The 21799-nt window shown below is 48.0% G+C and overlaps 1 protein-coding gene across 1 annotated transcript in view; it reads right to left on the bottom strand.

Moving 5' to 3' along the window:
- Positions 1–21799, bottom strand: part of LOC145345624 (dynein axonemal heavy chain 8-like) — a gene marked incomplete at its 3' end in the record, with an annotated part of 1250971 nt that overhangs the window by 705334 nt on the left and 523838 nt on the right. The window contains exon 22 of the mRNA XM_080193458.1: positions 16902–17058. Within this exon, the coding sequence (XP_080049584.1) occupies positions 16902–17058 (157 nt within the window). The remainder of the gene's footprint in view (positions 1–16901; positions 17059–21799) is intronic.

Genomic DNA, 21799 nt, shown 5'->3' with positions numbered 1-21799 from the left:
GAGGGTCTAGGACCAGAGGACATAGTCTCAGGCTATAGGTGCCAATTTAAGACTGAGGTGAGAAGGAATTTCTTCTCTCAGGGGGTTGAGAATCTTATGAATTCATTGCCATGGGGAGCTCTGGGGACAGAGTTTATATTTATATTTAAGGCGGAGATAGATAGATTCTTGATCAGTAAAGGAATGAAGGATTGCATGGAGAGGGCAGGAAATTGGACGTGTGGAATTTTGGATCCTATTGAATAGTGGAGCAAGCTTGAGGGACCGAATGACTTCCTCCTGTTCCTAGGTCTTATGGTCTTATTGTTTCATCAATTAACCATTTTGTTATTACAACTGCCGAGTTGTTGTTGCCTTATGCTATTACATTATATGACAAGAGTAAATCAACTGTATTACCAACTCCTAGAATCAAGGGGGATGGCCATGCCTTCAAAGATCTTCAAAAAGAAAATCTTTGCAGCAAGAGTGAAGGAAAAATAAGTTTAAAAAAGCCTCTAATTGGGAAAATCGATACTTTTGACCAAGACTCTGAAAGCTGGGGTCATTATATTGAAAGGCTTTGCTTTTCTTTTGTTTTTACAGCTAATGAAATTAATGGGAAAGACAAGTAAAAAGTCATCCTACTGACAGGATGTGGACTCCAGACTTGTAACCTCATCAGAAGTCAACATCCCTAGAAACTCAAGATACCAAGTCATTTGATCAGCTTGTAACTTTGGTCAAAGATCATTATAACCCCGTCTGACTATCATTGTGTAGCATTATAAGCTTAATTCTGCTATCAGGAACACCGAAGAGGTGATTTTGGCATACATGGCAAGGCTCAGACAAAAGACTGAGAATGCAAATTTGGATCTTCCTTGAGTGACATGCTGTGAGACAGATCAGCATGAATAATCTAAACATACAGAAGAACCTGCTGGCAGAGGCTAAGATTTTCCTGGATAAAGCCATGGATATAGCTCAGGTGTCTGAAAGTGCTGAGAGAGGCACTTCTGAGTTACAGTGTGCGCAGGCAGGCAAGGTGCATCAGCTTAGATGGCAAAATATTGGAAATCATAGGGCCAGAGTGGAAGGCACAGAGGAGAAACCCAGTAAGTAAGACAGGGGGCAGAAGCAAAACAAGTGGGCCAGCTGCCCAGAAGTTTAAATGAATACTGCAGGCTTAGAACATAGAACATAGAACACTACAGCACAAACAGGCCCTTCGGCCCATGAGCTGCGCCGATCACATCAACACCTACCAATCTATAGACCTACCTATAACCCCCAATCCCATTAAATTCCATGTACTCATCCAGAAGTCTTTTAAAAGACCCCAGCGAGTTCGCCTCCAACACCACTGACGGCAGCCGATTCCATTCACTCACCACCCTCTGAGTGAAAAACTTACCCCTAACATCACTTCTGTACTTGCCTCCCCGCACCTTCAATCTGTGTCCTCTCGTAGCGACCATTTCAACCCGGGGAAATAGCCTCTGAGAATCCACCCTATCTATTCCACTCAACATTTTATAAACTTCTATCAGGTCGCCTCTCAACCTTCGTCTCTCCAGGGAAAAGAGTCCCAGCTCCCTCAACCTAACTTCATGAGGCATGCCTCCCAGTCCAGGCAACATCCTTGTAAATCTCCTCTGTACCCTTTCAATAGCTTCTACATCCTTCCTATAGTGAGGCGACCAGAACTGCGCACAGTACTCCAAATGAGGCCTGACAAGGGTCTTATAAAGTACCAGCATTCCTAAACCCAATCCCTCGATTAATGAAGGCCAGTACACCATACGCCTTCTTGACCACATCCTCCACCTGCGAGGCCGATTTAAGGGTCCTGTGGACCCGGACCCCAAGATCCTTCTGCTCTTCAACACTACTAAGACTCCTGCCCTTGATAGTGTACTCGTTCATCCCATTGGTTCTGCCAAAATGGACGACTACGCATTTATCTGTGTTGAAGTCCATCTGCCACTTCTCCGCCCAGTCCTGCATCCTATTTAAGTCCTGCTGCAACTTTTGACATCCTTCCAGACCATCCACAACACCACCGACCTTCGTGTCATCAGCGAACTTACTTACCCATCCCTCCACTTCCTCATCTAGGTCATTTATGAAAATGACAAACAGCAAGGGTCCTAGAACAGATCCCTGGGGCACTCCACTGGTGAGGGGGGGGAATGTTGGTGCAAAGATTTTAATCAGAGCGGCCACATTCAAATAAGATGCCAAGCCAGACAGAATGCATCTGGGGTCAACAACGAAAAATCTTGACTCAGTATAGAAGTTAGAGCAAGACTGAAAAAAACAATCTGAGATTTATAGATGAAAAAAATCTCAAGATGAGCAAGACAGTTCCTGTTATAATAGTACTCATGGTAAACAAGCAACGTTTAAGTCTTAGATACCATGTTTCTGTGACAGTCGTAGGGGAGCAGACATACAAATACCTACAAGAGTAAATTCAATCTTTAAAGACAAACAGTATGGCTGCTAAATTGGCAACATTTACTGGGAAACCCTAAAAATATCAGGAACAACATCTGTACCACTGACATACACATCTGCTCAATTGCAATCATCATGATGAAAGACCAGGGTCCAGCCTCATGAAATGTGACTGGTTATGTCAAATAAAGCTGAGTTAGCTGGAAATCTTCAGTATAACTGACAGCAACCCCCCTCCACCAACCCAACCAGCTTGGGATTTCACAACCCTGACCGTCCCTTCCTATTCCCCTTGACTTTTCTGGTCTTTGGGCGCTTACAGGAGGTTGGGACATGGCAGGGAATATAGGGAGGAATATAAGTTGTGTCAGGTGCCACATGTGGGAGTTCTTGGTGGTGTCACGTGTCCCCAAGATCCACATCTGCAGTAAATGTTTAGAACTGCAGCGCTTAAGGGCCTGGGTCAGGCAACTCGAGGGGCGTTTGGAGGATGCGTTTCTGGTCAGGGAAAACGAGGAGTTGATGGCTAGGAACCACGAGCAGGAAGAGGTCCCAAGGGCTGAAGAGCAGGAAGGGTGGACGACGGTTAGGAGGAGAAAGAGGAAGAAGAAGAGTAGTCAGGGTCCCCCGGCCTCCCCGGAGGACCCCCAAGGTTTGTTGACAGGGGCACAGAAAGATAGGCAGGAAGGGGAGACTGACTTAGAGGGACAGAAGGGGGCTGGCAAGGTGATAGTGGTAGGGGATGGGAGGGTCCGAGGTATTGATAGGAGGTTCTGTGGACAGAGGCGCGACTCCAGGATGGTGGTCTGCCTCCCTGGAGCAGGGGTAAAGGATGTAACGGAAAGGGTAGAGGGAATTTTGAAAGCGGAGGGGACCCAGGCAGAGGTCATAGTACACGTAGGGGAGGGGGACATAGGAAGGAGGAGTAGGGTAGAGGTCCGTAGGCAATTTAGGGAGTTGGGGTCCAAACTAAAAAGCAGGGCCTCCAGGGTGGCACTCTCTGGATTGCTGCCCAGTACTAGCAGGGCAAAGAATGACGAGATCATGCAGTTGAATGCATGGTTGAGGGATTGGTGTAGGGTAGAGGGCTTTACTTTTGTGGATCACTGGGAGGTGTTTAGGAGAGAAGGGCAACTGTACAGGAGGGATGGGGAGAATTTGAACGGGAGGGGAACTAGTGTCTTAGCGGGGAGGTTAGCTGGGGTGTTCAGGAATGGTTTAAACTAATAGGGAGGGGGGGTGGGGAGGTGGCTGGGAGAGAGTCGGGTGAAAGGAAAATTATCAGGGAGAAGGAAGTTCCGAGGGACACTCGTGGGTTGAACTGTGTCCGTTTCAATGCTAGGAGTGTGGCAGGGAAAACGGATGAGCTTAGGGCCTTGATGTTTGTGAGGCAGTTAGATGTGGTGGCTGTAACGGAGATGTGGTTACGGGAAGGGCAGGACTGGCAGCTGAATGTTCCTGGGTACAAGTGTTTTAGGTGTGACAGAGGAGGGTTGAAGAGAGGTGGAGGGGTGGCACTGTTAGTAAAGGAAAACATCACAGTAGTGCAGAGGGAGGACGATATGGAAGAGACAGGGATTGAGTCACTGTGGGTGGAGTTGAGGAATAAAAAGGGAGAGATCACATTGCTAGGGGTGTGCTATAGGCCACCCAACAGCCCGAGGTCGGTGGAGGAAGGCATTTGCAGGGGCATTTTGGACAAGTGCAGGAAGAATAGAGTGGTTGTAGTGGGTGACTTTAATCTTCCAGGAGTGAATTGGAGGGGGCCTAGAGCTGGGGGTACGGAGGGAGAGGAGTTTGTGAAATGTGTTTTGGAAGGGTCTCTAGAGCAGTATGTAACTAGCCCGACTAGGGGAGGGGCTATATTGGATTTAGTGTTGGGTAATGAGCCGGGGCAGGTGGGTGAGGTAGAGGTAGGCGAACATGTGGCTAACAGTGACCACAAGTCCGTCTACTTTAGGATAAAAATGGAAAGGGATGAGTGCCGGCCGAACGGGAGTGTGCTGAACTGGGGGAAGGCGAGCTATAGCAGGATTAGGAGGGAGCTGCAGGACACTGATTGGGAGGGACTGTTAGCTGGAAAGTCCACGGTTGGCAAGTGGGAGGCTTTTAAGGGCAAAATGAAATGGTTGCAGGGGAGGTATGTTCCAGTTAAGCGGAAGGATGGGAAAGGTAGGATTAGAGAGCCGTGGATTACAGGGGGTATTGAAGACTTGGTCAGGAAGAAGAGGGAGGCGTGTGTTAGGTCAAAATGACTGGGTACGGAGAGTGTGCTGGAGGAATATAGAGAGAGTAGGAGGGAGCTAAAAAGGGGAATTAGAAGGGCGAAAAGAGGGCATGAAATGGCTTTGGCTGGTAGGATTAAGGAAAATCCAAAGGCATTTTATTCCTATATTAGAGGCAAGAGAGTAGTTAGAGGGAAAATTGGTCCTCTTAGGGACAAGAGTGGAGAGTTATGTATTGAGTCGGAGGGAATGGGGGAGCTCCTGAATGAATACTTTGCGTCAGTATTCACGAAGGAGAGGGGTTTGGAATCGTGCGGTCTCTTGAAGGGAGCTGAGGATCAGTTGTAGGAGATATCTATTACGAGGGAGGAAGTGCTAGGGCTTTTAGGGGACGGATAAAGCTCCGGGGCCTGATGGTATTTATCCCAGGCTGCTTAGGGAGGTGAAAGATGAAATTGCTGGGCCTCTGGCGCAAATCTTTGTCTCTTCTTTGGACACAGGTGAGGTCCCAGAGGACTGGAGGGTAGCAAATGTGGTACCGCTGTTCAAAAAAGGTAGTAGGAATAACCCTGGAAATTATAGACTGGTGACTTTGACATCGGTGGTAGGGAAATTAATGGAAAAAATGCTTAGGGGTAGGATGTATGAGCATTTGGAGCGTTGCGATCTGATTAGGGATACGCAACATGGCTTTGTTAGAGGGAGGTCTTGCCTTACGAATCTGGTGGAATTCTTTGAGGAGGTGACAAAAACGGTTGACGATGGGAGAGCCGTTGATGTCATCTATATGGATTTCAGTAAGGCGTTTGACAAAGTCCCTCATGGTAGGCTGGTAGAAAAGGTTAAGGCGCATGGGATACGAGGCCAGGTAGCTAGGTGGATTGAGAACTGGCTGGGTAATAGGAGACAGAGGGTAGTTGTGGAGGGGACCTTGTCGGGCTGGAGGCCAGTGACCAGTGGTGTGCCGCAGGGCTCAGTACTGGGACCTCTCCTCTTTGTAGTATACATAAATGACTTGGAAGAGAGCGTAGGTGGTGTGATCAGCAAGTTTGCTGATGACACCAAGATGGCAGGGTTGGCGGGTACTGAAGTGGATTGTGAGGTGATACAACAGGATATAGAAGGTTGGTGCATTGGGCAGATAGGTGGCAGATGGAATTTAATCCTGACAAATGCGAGGTAATGCATTTTGGAAGGAATAATGCAGAGAGGAGCTATGTGATAAAAGGTAGACAGATTAGGAGTATAGACATACAGAGGGACCTGGGAGTGCAGGTTCACAAATCCATGAAGGTTGTGTCACAAGTGGAGAAGGTTGTTCGGAAGGCTTATGGAATGTTAGCCTTTATAGGAAGGGGTATAGAGTATAAAAGCTGCCGTCTAATGCTTCAGTTGTACAGAACGTTGGTTAGACCGCATTTGGAGTACTGCGTCCAGTTCTGGTCACCTTACTACCGGAAGGACGTGGAGTCTCTGGAAAGGGTGCAGAGGAGGTTTACCAGGATGTTGCCTGGCATGGAGGGGCTGGGTTACGAGGAAAGGTTGGAGAAACTGGGACTATTCTCCTTGGAAAGACGGAGATTGAGGGGGGACATGATAGAGGTATATAAGACACTGAAGGGAATAGATAGAGTTAATAGTGAGAGACTGCTCCCTAGACTGGGTACAAACACGAGAGGTCATAATTTAAGGGTGAGGGGGGAGAGGTATAATTTGGATGTGAGAGGAAGGTTCTTTACGCAGAGAGTTGTGGGGGTATGGAACGCGCTACCGAGTAGGGTGGTGGAGGCCGGAACGTTGGACTCGTTTAAGGTTCAGTTCGATAGACACATGAGTGAAACGAGGATGGAGGGTTATGGTAGGGGCTATTAAATAAGGTTAGAACCTCGGGAGACACCGGAAAAGCAGGCTTGTAAGATTAACGTTTTTGTCTTTTTATTCCGCAGGTGGAGGTCCACCTCGTGTCAAACGAGGGGCATGCACACGGTGGGTCGTGCGTGGGCTGCTCTTGGAAGTTCCGGGAGTGGCCTAGTACTTCGTGTTGGTGTGTGTGCTTGATCCTGGACCGGTAGACGGGCGCCGCAACAGCTCGGTGACTAGCACTGCTAGCTGTGCAGATACATGGATTTGGGCCTGTGTCTGTGGGAGTTTGCGCATTCTCCCTGTGGTTGCGTGGGTTTCCTCCGGGCACTCCGGTTTCCTCCCACGCCCCAAAGATGTGCTCTTAGGCTGATTAGTTTTACCAAATTGACACTATTCTCCCCTGAATCTGGCTAAGTTAGGGGTTCCATTCGTAGACATGTAGGGTAGAATAAGTGCAGGGTGATGCGGCGGCGCGGGCTCGTTGGGCCGAAGGGCCTGTTTCCCATGCTGGGTTGTTCTTTGTTTGTTCTTTGTTCCCACAGTGCCAGCCCTTAATCACCTTTGCATTTCAAATTCAGACCCTCAATCTTTCCTCAAAGCTTGGTTATTACCTCCTTCTGCCACTCCAAATCAGAAAACTGCACACGACCCCCATCCCACAGCTGAAATCGAATCAGGAGATTTTATGTAAATACCAAGAAGTCTTTCAAAATGAATGTGTGGTGTTAAAGCTAAAGTCTATGTAAACTGACTCCACATTGAGGGGGTGACTCTCCCATCCTGCTGCACTAAAAAATTAATGCAGTAGGCCAACAAAATCATGCTTTGGCTGATTTGCAAGATTCCCACTGGCGCTTGTATCTGCCACGCCCGGATTTCTGGGCCTGGGACTGAATTCTCCAGGCCGGCGTGCATCTTCCATACCGCCAGGAGTATTTCACTCCAGCGGGGTTCAGATCAGCTCCCCACTTTCGGATAACTAACAGGATGACCCTGGGAGTGGGGTGGCAGTGAGGTGGTGCCCCCTGGGCATGGACACTCTGGCAGTGCCAAAGGGGCAAAGTGCCAATTCCCACGAGGTACCTTAGCACTGCCCATCAAGCATGGGGCCAGTTGGGGTGGGGCCTGCTGGAGGCAGGGCCTAGAGAGCAATAGATGGGGGAGGTTCCCGCTGCCACTCTGAATTGGGATCCAGTTGAGGCAGGAGGGAGGCTAGTGTGGGGGTGGGTGTAATCAAGCAAGCGGGAGACTGCTAGGGGTCTGCCATAAGGGTGGGAAGTGTCTGCCTCCCGGGGGTGTCTCCCAGGAGGATGGTGGAGGGGATCATCACTACTGGGGTGGAGGTGATGGAGATCAGGTGGTTCACGAATGACGGGGACTTTGGGACTGGCCCATAAATGGTCAGGGCGGCCAAGATCAGGCCATGGGAGGATTGGAGGGGCAGCACTGCGGGGTTCCTGGGCTGGCCGGTGATCGAGCTGGCAGCAAAGAGGGTGGCTGACAGTTCAGGGCCACTGTTTACACGGAGGCCCTAAACTGTCAGCCTCTTGGGTGGGAATAGCTCCCACACCCCTGAAATTTAATGATATTCGCGTTGATGGTCTCTGCATTGCACAGAGTGTGGGAGATTCTAGTGTGTGAACTCCCACTGAAAAAAAGTGTGATTTACTCCAGTTTTTCTGCAAATTCAACACTTACAACTTTTTTGGGAAAATCCCTGCCCTAAATTCTACAGAGATCATCTGGTGTCATGTGCCCTACATCAAAAGGTTGAAGTGTAAAATCAGAACTTCTGAAAGAATTAGGAATAATAAGGCCAGTACAATTTTGTGAAATGGGCTGCCCTCATAGTACCCATGGTAAAGCCAGACCAAGATTTGTGGTGACTATAAATTAACCTTAAATCAAGCTACCAAGCTGGACAGGTATGCAATTTCCAAAATTGAGGACGTCCATGGCAGGAGACCAAGTGTACCAGCAACTAGAATTGGATAAAGTCTTAAGAAAGTTTGTAATAATTAACAGCCATAAGGGGATGTTTTATTACACTCGGTATCCTTAGGTGTTTTGTCAGCAAGAGCTATTTTTCAGTGACCATGTCACTGTGTCAGGACAAGTAATTTTACATACAAAACACACTATCGTCGAGCTCCTGAACACAGACTGGCTCCGGACTGTTTCAGATGCCCAAAGGGCCAATTGGAAAGCGGTACTCCTCCCCCGAGATCGGTCAGTCCAGATAGTGCAGGACACTGGGAAGAAGCCCGCTGAGGGATTCCTATCAGAGGGAAGTCCGTACTACTGCCCTATTAACCCAGACACTGAAGCAGAGGGAGGGATTAATGACCAAGCCCTAGATAACCCCGACCTCACACTGTATGTAGACGGGCCCGAAGACAAGTAGAGGGACAATGCCACACAGGCTGGGCAGTAGTAGACCAAGAAGGGACACTGGTAGCAAAAGACACTATGAGTGGGGAGACCTCAGCCTAAGTGGCCGAACTCATAGCCCTCACGGAAGCCCTCAAGACAGGAAGGGAAAAGCGAGTAAATGTGTATACTGACAGCCAATATGCGTTTGGGGTGGTCGACGATTACATGATGGCCTGGAAAAGGCGCGGGTTTATCACCACGGGGGGGGCCGCAAAAAGCATGAAAATATAATCCGAGACCTGGTAGCTGCAGCCAGGCTGCCCTCAGAAGCAGCCGTAATTAAGATAAAAGACAACCAAAGAGTAAAAACAGCTGAACAGAAGGGGAACCAACTAGCAGACGCTGCAGCCAAGGCTGCAGCTGGGGAAGCCCTCCCGCACGTAGCCGCCACCACAACAGCACCCTTGGAGGAAGTGGATACTTATAAGCTGCAGGGTAATACCAGCCCAGATGAAGTGGCACAGTGGGAATAGGCAGGGGCGTGCAGGGACAAAGATGGAGTGTGGCGCAGAGGGCACCAAGTAGCCACCCCCTCGTTTATACACACCGAACTACTCCGACTCCACCACGAGCTGGACCACTCCGGCCGGGATGGGACCCTGGCCCGACTATCAGCTGATTGGTGGTGGCCAGGGATGGGACGGGATGTAGCCAAACACTGCCAGCGCTGTATCATATACGCCCAGCACAACCCCGGCCGACCCCTGAGAGTCAAACTGGCCCACCAACCCTGATCAAAGGGACCCTGGGAAAACCTCCAGATCGACTTCATAGGCCCCCTACCCACTAGCCGAGGGAAGAAATATTGTTTAGTCTTAATCGATCAATTCACCCGCTGGGTGGAAGCATTCCCAACTTGGGATTGCGAAGCCACCACCGTAGCCCGCATCCTAGCATAATAAATCATCCCGAGGTGGGGAGTCCCATTACAACTGGACTCCGACCAAGGGACACACTTCACAGGCAAGATAATGAAACAGGCTTGTCAGACCCTGGGAATCCGACAGCGATTCCATATCCCATACCACCCTCAGAGTTCTAGGATGGTTGAGCGAATGAACCGCACACTTCAAAATGCGATTGCCAAGTCAAAATCGCTGAGACAGGTCAGGGGTGGGTAGATGTTCTTCCCTGTATTTTAATGCACCTGCGAGCACCCCAGGTCGCACCAAAGGACTTACACCATTTGAATTAATGACGGGGAGGGCAATGAGACTCCCAGAAAACATAGCGGTAGGAGGAGAAGAAATGGCACCCCCCGGATAAAATGAAAAGATACGTACAACAGTTAGACCACCAACTCAGACAGCTACACCACGCAGCCAGAGACCAACAGGCTATAAAAGACCAGGTTAGGAAACATGACATCTGCCATACCCCCACACTTCCCCAGGTAGGGGACAAGGTTTTGATCTGAGTTGCCCCTGATCAAATAGGGTTCGTGCCAAAATAGAACATAGAACAGAACATTACAGCGCAGTACAGGCCCTTCGGCCCTCAATGTTGCGCTGACCAGTGGAACCAATCTAATGACCCTCTAACCTAAACTATTCCAATGTTATCCATATGCCTATCCACTGACCATTTGAACGCCCTTAAAGTTGGCGAGTCCACAACTGCTGCAGGCAGGGCATTCCACGACCTTACTACCCTCTGAGTAAAGAACCTACCTCTGACATCCGTCCTATAATTACCACCCCTTAATTTAAAGCTATGTCCCCTTGTGTTAGCCATCACCATCCGAGGTAAAAGGCTCTCACTGTCCATCCTATCCAATCCTTTGATCATCTTGTATGCCTCAATCAGGTCACCTCGTAACCTTCTTCTCTCCAATGAAAATAACCTCAAGTCCCTCAGCCTTTCCTCATAAGACCATACCAGGCAACATCCTGGTAAACCTCCTCTGCACCCTTTCCAATGCCTCCACATCTTTCTTATAATGCGGCGACCAGAGCTGTACGCAATACTCCAAGTGCAGCCGCACCAGAGTTTTGTACAGTTGTACAGGAAATAGGTAGGATCCCATGAGATTATTCTCACCAGCGACACATGTGCCTGTGTTGACATCAAAGGGAAAGGCTGCTGGAAACACTGGTCACAGTTAAAGGCATACCACCCCGGGAGGGGGGATGCGGGTAGACAGGACAGACCGACTGTAAAGACAAGAATAGTCCGTCAACGTAAACGGGCCACGTATTGACCCATAACTAACCACCTCTAGGACGGAGGAGAGCCACACATCAGCCATGGCTCTAATATGTGTATATACATATATAGATGTAGAGGCATGCCTAAGTAGATGAGTTTATAGAAATTAGTTAATACTAAGATTCTAATACCTGGCGGCCACCAGGCTTTGTGTACCCTTCCTACCCCTCTCCAGGATAATGTTAACCACTTTGAGGATGGCCCTATCCATGATCTTCTTGTCAAGGTTCGCCAACCAGGGGCACACCACCTATCAACAATCCCACAGAATAATATTCAATACGTCCAAGGCGTTGTGCGTGCCGGCAGCACCATTCCCCAAGAACAACAGAATGTATTCCAATGCATGGCTACATGTCCACCCGGGCCACGATGTGATCTGCTTCACCTGCACATTGGATAAGATCCAAACATGTATCCAACGGCCAGATCTGCGCCCTTCCCAAAGACCCGCGAACACCGACACAAAGAGACATTTTGAAACTGGACACTGATATTTGTGGGTACTATGGACTAGTTGAGGCTCCAGTAGTCTCACTATATGTATGTTTTGCACTTTCTACAACGCTTGCCCCCACGACCACGATGCCCGAAATCTTACCCTGCCTCTTGCTGAGTGGGGGGCCGGAGGGAGGACTGGTGTTGTGGAACAAGGAAGAAATTGTATATGACAACGTGAAACACGAAATCGTGCCTGTTCTGATCGATACCTCAGGGATCCAGGTGCCAGGATACTGTTCAGAAAAGACACGACGCATGTACCAAATGCTGGGCAGGGAAACTATAAAGCAGGCTATCGATGCGATGGGAGCAACACACTACAGAGACAACACACACACACGCACAGAAGCAAAAGGGGTATAGTCAATGACATCCTCACAGGGATTAACACCGGATCCAGTGTGGTTAACTCAATTGACATCCAGAGCCTCAATAATAATAGAACAGCTGAAGGGAGTGATGAAAGATATCCTGCAACGGTCACTAGCCCAACAAGCCGAACAGGCTCTTTTAGGGGAGAGGGGTGCCCATACTCAACTAGATGGAGTCACAATATTAGAAACACCGCCCGTACCATTAACCGCCTCATAGATAGGGAGAGAGAAAACACTGCCCGGGTACAACAGGGACAACAGTGCCGTGCGTACGGTCAGTGGATGATAGGTCAATTAAGACATAATTTGGACCAGGTACACAGCGGGGAGGTGCCCGATTGGATTGACAGCACCCAGCTAGCACAACTCGCAGATCAGAAAGCGGTGCTGGATAACCAAACCTTGAAAGGAATGACACGGGTATATCCAGTGATCCTCGACTGTGAGGTTAGCGAGAGTACGGGAGTAGGGATAGAACACAGAACATAGAACATAGAACATTACAGCGCAGAACAGGCCCTTCGGCCCACGATGTTGCGCTGACCAGTTTTTTTTTAAAAAAAAAACACTGACCCACAAATCTAAACCAATCCCTTTTCGTCCATAAACCTATCCATAGATCTCTTAAACGCCCCCAAACTAGGCGCATTTACAACCGCAGCAGGCAGGGCATTCCAATCCCTCACCACCCTCTGGGTAAAGAACCTACCCCTGACATCCGTCCTATAACTACCACCCCTTAATTTAAAGCCATGCCCCCTCATGCTAGCATTCTCCATCCGAGGAAAAAGGCTATCACTATCCACCCTATCTAAACCTCTAATCATCTTATATGTTTCAATAAGATCCCCTCTTAGCCTCCTTCTTTCCAGCGAAAACAACCCTAAATCCCTCAGTCTCTCCTCATGTGACCTCCCCTCCATACCAGGCAACATCCTGGTAAACCTCCTCTGCACCCTCTCCAAAGCCTCAACGTCCTTCCTGTAATGTGGGGACCAGAACTGCACACAGTACTCCAAGTGCGGCCGCACCAGAGTTGTGTACAGTTGCAACATGACGCTGCGACTCCTAAATTCAATCCCCCTACCAATAAACGCCAAGACACCGTATGCCTTCTTAACAACCTTATCTCCTTGATTCCCAACCTTCAGGGATCTATGTACACATACACCTAGATCCCTCTGCTCCTCCACACTATTCAAAGTCCTCCCGTTAGCCCTATACTGAACACATCTGTTACTCCTACCGAAATGAATTACCTCACAGTTCTCCACATTAAACTCCATCCGCCACCTCGCGGCCCAGCTCTGCAACCTATCTAAGTCACCCTGCAAACTATGACACCCTTCCTCACAATCTACCACACCACCGACTTTGGTGTCATCAGCAAACTTACTAATCCACCCAACTATACCCTCATCCAGATCATTAATAAAAATTACAAACAGCAGTGGCCCCAAAACAGATCCCTGAGGCACACCGCTCGTAACCAAACTCCATGACGAATATTCACCATCAACCACCACCCTCTGTCTCCTATCTGCCAGCCAATTCCTGATCCAAGTACCTAGATTACCCCCAATCCCATACATCTGCATTTTCTGCAGAAGCCCACCATGGTGAACCTTATCAAACGCCTTACTAAAATCCATATATACCACGTCAACTGCCTTACGCCTATCCACCTCTTTGGTCACTTTCTCAAAGAACTCAATAAGGTTAGTAAGGCACGACCTACCTGCTACAAAACCATGCTGGTCGTATTGATTCCAATAGTTACACCAGACTTGGGACCATTCCCTATCTTCCAGATTGAAAGCATCGGTGCTGTTAGAGGCAATACCTCCCCCCGCTACCACATGACCAAAGTCACGGCCATCTCAAGGCATGGCGTGATGCTCAGTACCTCCCTCTCAGGATGCAAACAAAGAGGAGAGACAACCATTTGCCCTCACCCACTGAGACAAGGAGAGGCAGCTGAATGTGGATTTAATAAAACGCAGGGCTGTACCCTAGAAATTACACCTACAGATCCACACTTTACCCGGGCAGGATATGGAGGACGAGGCAGGTATTGTGTAGCCACAACGAGGACATCCATTGTATACAACAGGCTGACATGCCCGATCCCCAGCCCAAACTTCTGCTTCACCCCTCGCAGACCGGTCAGTATTGGCCAGGTCCACATCACCAACATCCGAAGTAGGCAGACCCTGACACAATGCCACGGACCCATTGAGAGATGACCTCAAATATTATCGAGAGCCAGAACAGGCTCCCATCCCACACCTAGCAGAAGTATTGAGAGAGCTCCGTCTCAAAGTGAGACACTCTGTTCGATTATACCACCAGCTACAATCACATATCAAAACCCTAGAGCATGACACAGAGTCAGCCTTACAGAGCCAGACGTGGGTTAAGAGGGTGTGGGACTGGGCTCTAAATGTAGACATTCACCGCGGATCCGGATAATCTCGTACATACTGGTTGTCATCCGACTCATACTGGCAATATCCTGGGGGTCATAATGTGCTATACATACTGCCAGTGCAAGAAAATTAAAACTAGGAGGGAACTAATCAGAATGATTGGCAATATGGGACAATTAACAAATCGGGAAGACTTCTCCTGCATACACTTAATTTGACAAACCCGGGGCTCACCTGAACTGTACGACTGCAGCATGCAAATGCAGGGAGCACCGGACATAAAATTTATTAAGAAAATCGGTCTGAGGGAGGCGGAACAAGACCGCTCCCGACCGACAGGGGTGAGTTGTTATCGGACAACAAATTTTATGAAATTGGGCACACAATATGGAAGCAAAATAAAGTTACACTCAGAGCCTCTCCACTAAAAAAATCACAAAGTAACAGATACAGATTAGCAAGTAAGAGTGTGCTTTTAGAATGCTAGCACACAAGGGAAGCTGGACAGGATGGCACCTACAGGAACTAAATCCCCAGCCCATCAAAATCAGCACTTCTAAAAGAGTCAAACAACCCATGGAGACACCTGAAATTAGCATAGCTGAGGAAATGTTCCTGGCCCCTCAAAACCTCTTTTGAGATCAATGACACACCTATGGTTCAAACACCAGAGATTGTAGACCATTAATAACCAGACAAAACGATTAACACACACTTAAAACAATTTCCTCAACACTTGAAAACATCGAGACAGGATGGCTAAGGTCGAATACTGTAAACAAAGTAATAGCATTTGAATCGCATACGGCACTGAAGTTCAGGTATAACTATAGCCCGCTGCGAGGGACCGTTAGAGCGCTTTCAGGGCAGTTCGATTGTATGTCCTGACTGCGCTTCTCCGTTGATGTAAAAGAAAATAAAGCTGTGCCGTTATTGAACTTCACCCCGAGTCCATCGTGGTCGTTTCGCCCACTCACGCTAACACTGTCAAAGGTAATTGATCTTTCAACGTAGACAATTTAATATTGTCAGGAACTTTGGTGTTGGTCCAATTTGGATTCCTGGGGAGATCCTGGAAAACACGAACACTGCGTCATATTTGGTGAACCTTCAAGGAAGAGCAGACAGAAAGCATGTGGGTCACATAAGTAGGAGAGATGCTACTGCCAGCATAGCAGGTTGATCCAGTGGCACCTGCCAGCATTTCGCCATTGCAGACTGGGGTAGTGGGACCAGTTGTTTCAGAGGAGAGGCATACATTATTGGATATCTACACTAACGCATTTTTGAAATTGTAAACCATCCAACTGCTGTTAACGACTGAGGACCGCTACTTCGACTGAGGATCAGCCTATCAGAGAGCTGAGGCATTCTTGGAATATTTAGAAGTCTCCTGATGGATTGACTTTATAAAAGACTGAACTTTATTACATCTTTATATTGATTGTCTTTTTATTGTAAATAGTTATCTGTTTTATCTTGATATATATAACATAGTTGTAATGAGTTCAATCAGGCCATTGAAGTTGGCTTATTGGAATATGAACTTCCCGATTAAGGAATCCAATCAGGGATGGACCAATCAGGGAATCTTTTCCTCATATTTAACCAGGAGTGTCAGTTCCTCTGGCACTCCCAAAGGTATTAGGGGAATTAAGGTTATGGGGAGAAAGCAGGAAAGTGGAACTGAGACACTTCAGATCAGCCATGATCTTATTGAATGGCGGGGCAGGCTCGAAGGACTAGATGGCCTGCTCCTTGTTCTTATGTTCTTATGCTCTTATGTTCGACTGCTGACTGATAGCACTTTGTGGACTGCTTTTGGAATTATAAATAAAGGGATTTTGGTGAAGCGACTTCTGCCTCCAAAGACTTATTACAGTAATAAAGAAGTTCAATGAGGAGGGATGCAGTAGCAAAATCTGTTTAAAGGGCAAGTGATTGCCAATCAAGTGTACCACAAGGGCGGAAAGCATGTGAACCGAGGCTAATCGGGGAAGTGCATCCAGGTGTGGGGAATGGGCAGAACCCAAGAATTAGGGAGTTAAGACGTATATTGTTCTGCTCTGTGTCAATTTATATCTATATATATTACTTCTCCAATAAATCACTGTTGTTTCAACCACTGAGTTGTTGCTGTCTTCTATTATAGCTAACTTTTCTGTTCACTAACTGGTTCTCCTGAAAACTCCCAAAAAACTCTCCTAATTCCTTCGGCTTTCTTCTGAACAAATTAAAGGCTTTCATTTATATATCTAGCATGACCTCAGGATGTTGCAAAATGCTTTACAACCAATTGAGAACATACAAGATAATTAACATAATAGTTAATTTTCACACAATAGTAATTGTCACCAGCTCAGTTGGCAATATTTAGAAAACTTGGGAAGTTTTGGAATGTTGCTAACTATTCATGTCTTCAAAACAGCAAGTATTCTTACCTGGTTCACTTGGAGGTTTCGCAGCTTCACTAATTAATGCCACGTCAGAGATTTGTACAAATATTTCCACTATTTGGTCCACAGTTGTTTCAACATATTTGCTTTTTGGAGCTAAAATCCGTGCCCATTCTTCGCAGCAAGTCTGTAGAGCACATAAGCACATCATGTGTAAATCTAATATAATTGAACACAAAGACCCATGTGTAGAGTCAGCAATATATTCCCAATCTTTAAAGTTTAGTGCTTTATCGTGAGAAATTATCAGATTTATTGTTAAATAGAACTTCGGGTCGATGAAAAAGAGTCACTGGCTGTAAAGAAATTTAGAATTTTCTGAGGTTGTGAATGTTAATTGTATATTAATTGTGTTTTATTGTATGCAGCTAAGAAAGTTCATTTGACTGATTGCTGGTGGGGATTTTACATAGAAGCATAGAAGATAGGAGCAAGAAGAGGCCAGCCCTTCAAGTCCGCTCTGCTATTCATCACGATCATGGCTGATCATCCAGCTCAATAGCCTAATCTTGCTTTCTCCCCATAACTTTTAGTCCCATGCGTCCCAAGTGTTACATCTAGCTGCCACTTGAATATATTCAATGTTTTGGCATCAACTACTTCCTATGGTAATAAATTCCACAGGCTCACCACTCTGAGTGAAGAAATGTCTTCTTTTCTCCGTCCTAAATGGTCTACCCTATATCTTCAGACAGTGACCCCTGGTTCTGGACACCCCCATCATTGGGAACATCCTTCTTGCGCGAACCCATCTGGTCCTGTTAGAACATTTATAAGTCTCGATGAGATCCCCCTTATTCGTCTAAACTCCAGCGAAAACAATCCTAACCCAGGCAATCTCTCTTCATATATCTGTCCCGCCATCCTTGGAATCAGCCTGGTAAACTTTCATTGAACTCTCTCGAGAACAAGAACATCCTTCCTCAGAAAAGGAGATCAAAACTGCACACAATAGTCAAGGTGCGGCCTCACCTAAAGAATTGCACCAACATATTCCTGCTCCTGTACTTGAAAACTCTCGCAATGAAGGCCAACAGACTATTTGCCTTCTTTACCGCCTGCTGCACTGCATGCTTACCTTCAGCGACTGGTGTACTAGGACACCCAGGTCCCCTCTCCCAATTTACAGCCATTCAGGTAGTAACCTGCCTTCTTGTTTTTGCTTCCAAAGTGAATAACGTCACATTTATAACTCCCAACAATTGTTTTAGCGGGATTTTCAAAATGAATCTCCCACACCCTGAGCATGGCACAGTATCCTAGCGTGAATCACTTAGAAAAGTGGTGGGCAGGGCCTATTTCCACTGAAGAGGCTGAAACCAGTGCGCTGAGCAGGCTATCACAAATGTGTCGTTTTCTGGGAGATCACGACTCACATCATGTACATGGGATTTAATGGGACTGAGGGTTATAGGTAGGCCTAATAGTTAGGGCTATGATCAGTGCAATTTGTGGGCCAAAGGGCCTGTTTGTGCTGTAGTTTTCTATGTTCTATGTTCTATCATCCCAGCATTGAAATCGCTGGACTCTCACTTCCCACAAGAACATTGCCGACTTCATCGTTGGTCTCTCAAACTGCCCTGCCTTGCCATAAGAACATTGCTGGCCTCATCGCTGGCTTTTCATGCACCATCGATATTGGTCCCGGGGGACCAATATCTTGGCAGGAATGTCGGCTAGGGCTACTGGGGAGACATTAAACTAGAAAGGTTGGGGGGAGGGAATCGAGATGAGGTGACTGAGAGCGAGGAGGTTAGCTCCCAAGTAGAGAAGGACTGTAGACAGTATGAGAGGGAGGTTAGATGGGTGATAGAGAAGGGAAATGCCCAGACCGAGGGTCTGAGGTGTGTCTATTTTAATGCCAGGAGTGTAGTGAATAAAGTGGATGAGCTTAGGGCATGGATTGCTGTTTGGGAATGTGATGTGGTGGCCATTACGGAGACTTGGATGTCTCAGGGACAGGACTGGGTACTTCAGGTGCTAGGATTCAGATGTTTTAGGAAGGACAGGGAGGGAGGCAAAAGAGGTGGTGGAGTGGCACTGTTGATCAGGGACAGTGTCATGGCTGTAGAGAAGGTGGATGCCGTGGAGGGACTGTCTACAGAGTCTCTGTGGGTGGCCACAGCAGGCCATGGCAAAGACACAGCAGGCCCACTGTGCAGCTGGCATTCTGGAGGCACATTGTGTCATGGCCACAGGTGTCAGGGCATGTTGGAGACACAGCTGGCCGTGGCTGGGGCTCTCACAGGGATTCTGTAAATATAGCAAGCCCTGGCTATGGGCCTCAACAACTTAACCCAGTCTCACAGGGCCAATGCTGAGGGATTCCAGAGCTTGGCTCATGGTCAGAACGCTGTAGCGGAGGGGCTCCATAGCTTGGCCTAGTCTCAGAGGGCCAGCATTGAGGGATCGTAGTTCATGAGGCAAACTCCAGGACTGGCAGAGCCAGGTGGTGTCGAGGCTTGTGGAGCTCGGTCCAGCTGCCCTAGCATTCCATGGAGTGTCCCCGAGGCCTATGGGCACCCTGAGGGCAGCACAGTAGCACAGTGGTTAGCACTGCTGCTTCACAGCTCCAGGGACTTGGGTTCTATTTCTGGCTTGGGGCACTGTCTGTATAGAGTTTGCACTTGCTCCTCGTGTCTGTGGGTTTCCTCTGGGTGCACCGGTTTCTTCCCACAGTCCAAAGATGTGTGGGTTAGGTTGATTGGCCATGCTAAAAATTGCCCCTTAGAGTCCTGAGGTGCATATGTTAGAAGGATTAGCAGGTAAATATGTAGGGATTATAAGAACATAAGAACATAAGAAATAGGAGCAGGAGTAGGCCATCTAGCCCCTCGAGCCTGCCCTGCCATTCAATAAGATCATGGCTGATCTGTCGTGGCTCAGTTCCACATTCCCGCCCTCTCCCCATAACCCTTAATCCCCTCTCTTATCAAAAACCCATCAACCCGCGTCTTAAAAATATTTAGCGAGGTAGCCTCTACCACTTCAACGGGCAGAGAATTCCAGAGATTCACCACCCTTTGAGTGAAGAAGTTCTTCCTCAACTCCGTTCTAAACCGCCCCCACTTTATCTTGAGGCTGTGCCCCCTAGTCCTGCTGTCCTTTCTGAGCGGGAAGAGTCTCTCCACCTCTATCCTATCCATCCCATTCATCATCTTATACGTCTCAATGAGATCTCCCCTCATTCTTCTAAACTCTAACGAGTACAAGCCTAATTTATTCAGCCTCTCCTCATAGCTCAACCCCTCAACTCTTGCATCAGCCTAATAAACCTCCTCTGCACTCCCTCCAAGGCCAAAATATCCTTGCGTAAGTACGGCGCCCAAAACTGCACACAGTACTCCAGCTGCGGCCTCACCAATGCCCTATACAGCCGCAGCAAGGCCTCCCTACTTTTATATTCAATCCCCCTCGCTATGAAGGCCAGCATCCCATTCGCCTTCCTGACCACCTGCTGCACCTGCAAGCTGGGTTTTTGCGACTCATGCACAAGGACCCCGAGGTCCCTCTGCACCGTTACCTGCTGCAGTTTTTCACCATGTAAGTAATAATCCTTCCTACCATTATTCCTACCAAAGTGGACCACCTCACACTTGCCAACATTAAATTCCATTTGCCATTTCCTGGCCCATTCGCCCAGCCTATCTAGATCCTTCTGCAGACTCTCCACACCCTCTGCACAATTTGCCGTTCCACCAATCTTGGTGTCATCAGCAAATTTCGACACCCTACTCTCGGTTCCCTCCTCCAGATCATCTATATAAATGGTAAATAGCTGAGGCCCCAGCACCGACCCCTGGGGCACTCCACTAGTCACCACCCGCCAATCCGAATAGCACCCATTGACCCCCACTCTCTGCCTCCTATTTGACAACCAATCCTCTATCCACACTAACACCCTACCCCCAACTCCATGTCCCCTGACCTTCTGCAATAACCTCTTGTGAGGTACCTTGTCAAACGCCTTCTGAAAATCAAGAAAGACCACATCCACCGGCTCTCCTCTATCCACCGCCCTAGACACATCCTCATAGAACTCCAGTAAATTTGTCAGACACGACTTCCCTTTAACGAAACCGTGCTGCGTCTGCTATATCAAGCAATTCCCCTCAAGATGCCTCGCTATTTCCTCCTCAATGACGAATTCTAACATTTTACCTACAACAGACGTTAAACTAACTGGCCTATAATTCCCTGCCTTTTGCCTGGCACCCTTCTTAAACAACGGCGTATTTATGGGGTAGGGCCCGGGTGGGATTGTGATCAGTGCAGACTTGATGGGCCAAATGACCTCTTTCTGCACTGTGGGGTTTCTATGATTCTATGAGGGACGAAGAAGGGGTGGAGCCCATTCCCGGGCCTTCAACTGAGGAGACTCTGGACATCCCCAGACTTTCCAAATCCTCCCTTCCTCACACTGGGGCATCTCAGGGCCAGCTGGATGAACAGGATGGCACATAAACATCAGTGTCATCCACAAGTTGCCTGGGCCCTCCAGGTCTCAATCCCCTGTGGGATGCCCACCAATGGCATCACAGCCAATGGGTGTGGGATCACAACTGGACACTTCCACCTCTGATGTACGTCCTGGGGGAGTGCCTAGGCAAAGTAATGGGCCATGTAAAATTACAAAGTTGTAGGGTCACTAAGAGGGCATGGGAGAAGGTCAGCTGTAGTTGGAGTGAAAGTTTTGTCAATGTTAAGTTCACAATTAAATGTTTGTTGCACCACACAGCTGTGGCTAATTTGTCTTTGATTCTGCCCCAACAGGACAGAGCGTATCCCAATCCCACACATCGAGGTGCTGACCGCTTTGCTTCATGATATCGACCCCTCAACCAAAAGTTACAGACCACTTGCCCTGC

Source organism: Carcharhinus amblyrhynchos, chromosome 7, assembly GCF_965287045.1.
Source record: "Carcharhinus amblyrhynchos chromosome 7, sCarAmb.v2.hapA, whole genome shotgun sequence".
In the NCBI taxonomy this organism is placed as follows: Eukaryota; Metazoa; Chordata; class Chondrichthyes; order Carcharhiniformes; family Carcharhinidae; genus Carcharhinus; species Carcharhinus amblyrhynchos.
The sequence above is the reverse complement of the archived record's forward strand: the minus strand, read 5'-3'. Positions and strand labels throughout refer to the sequence as shown.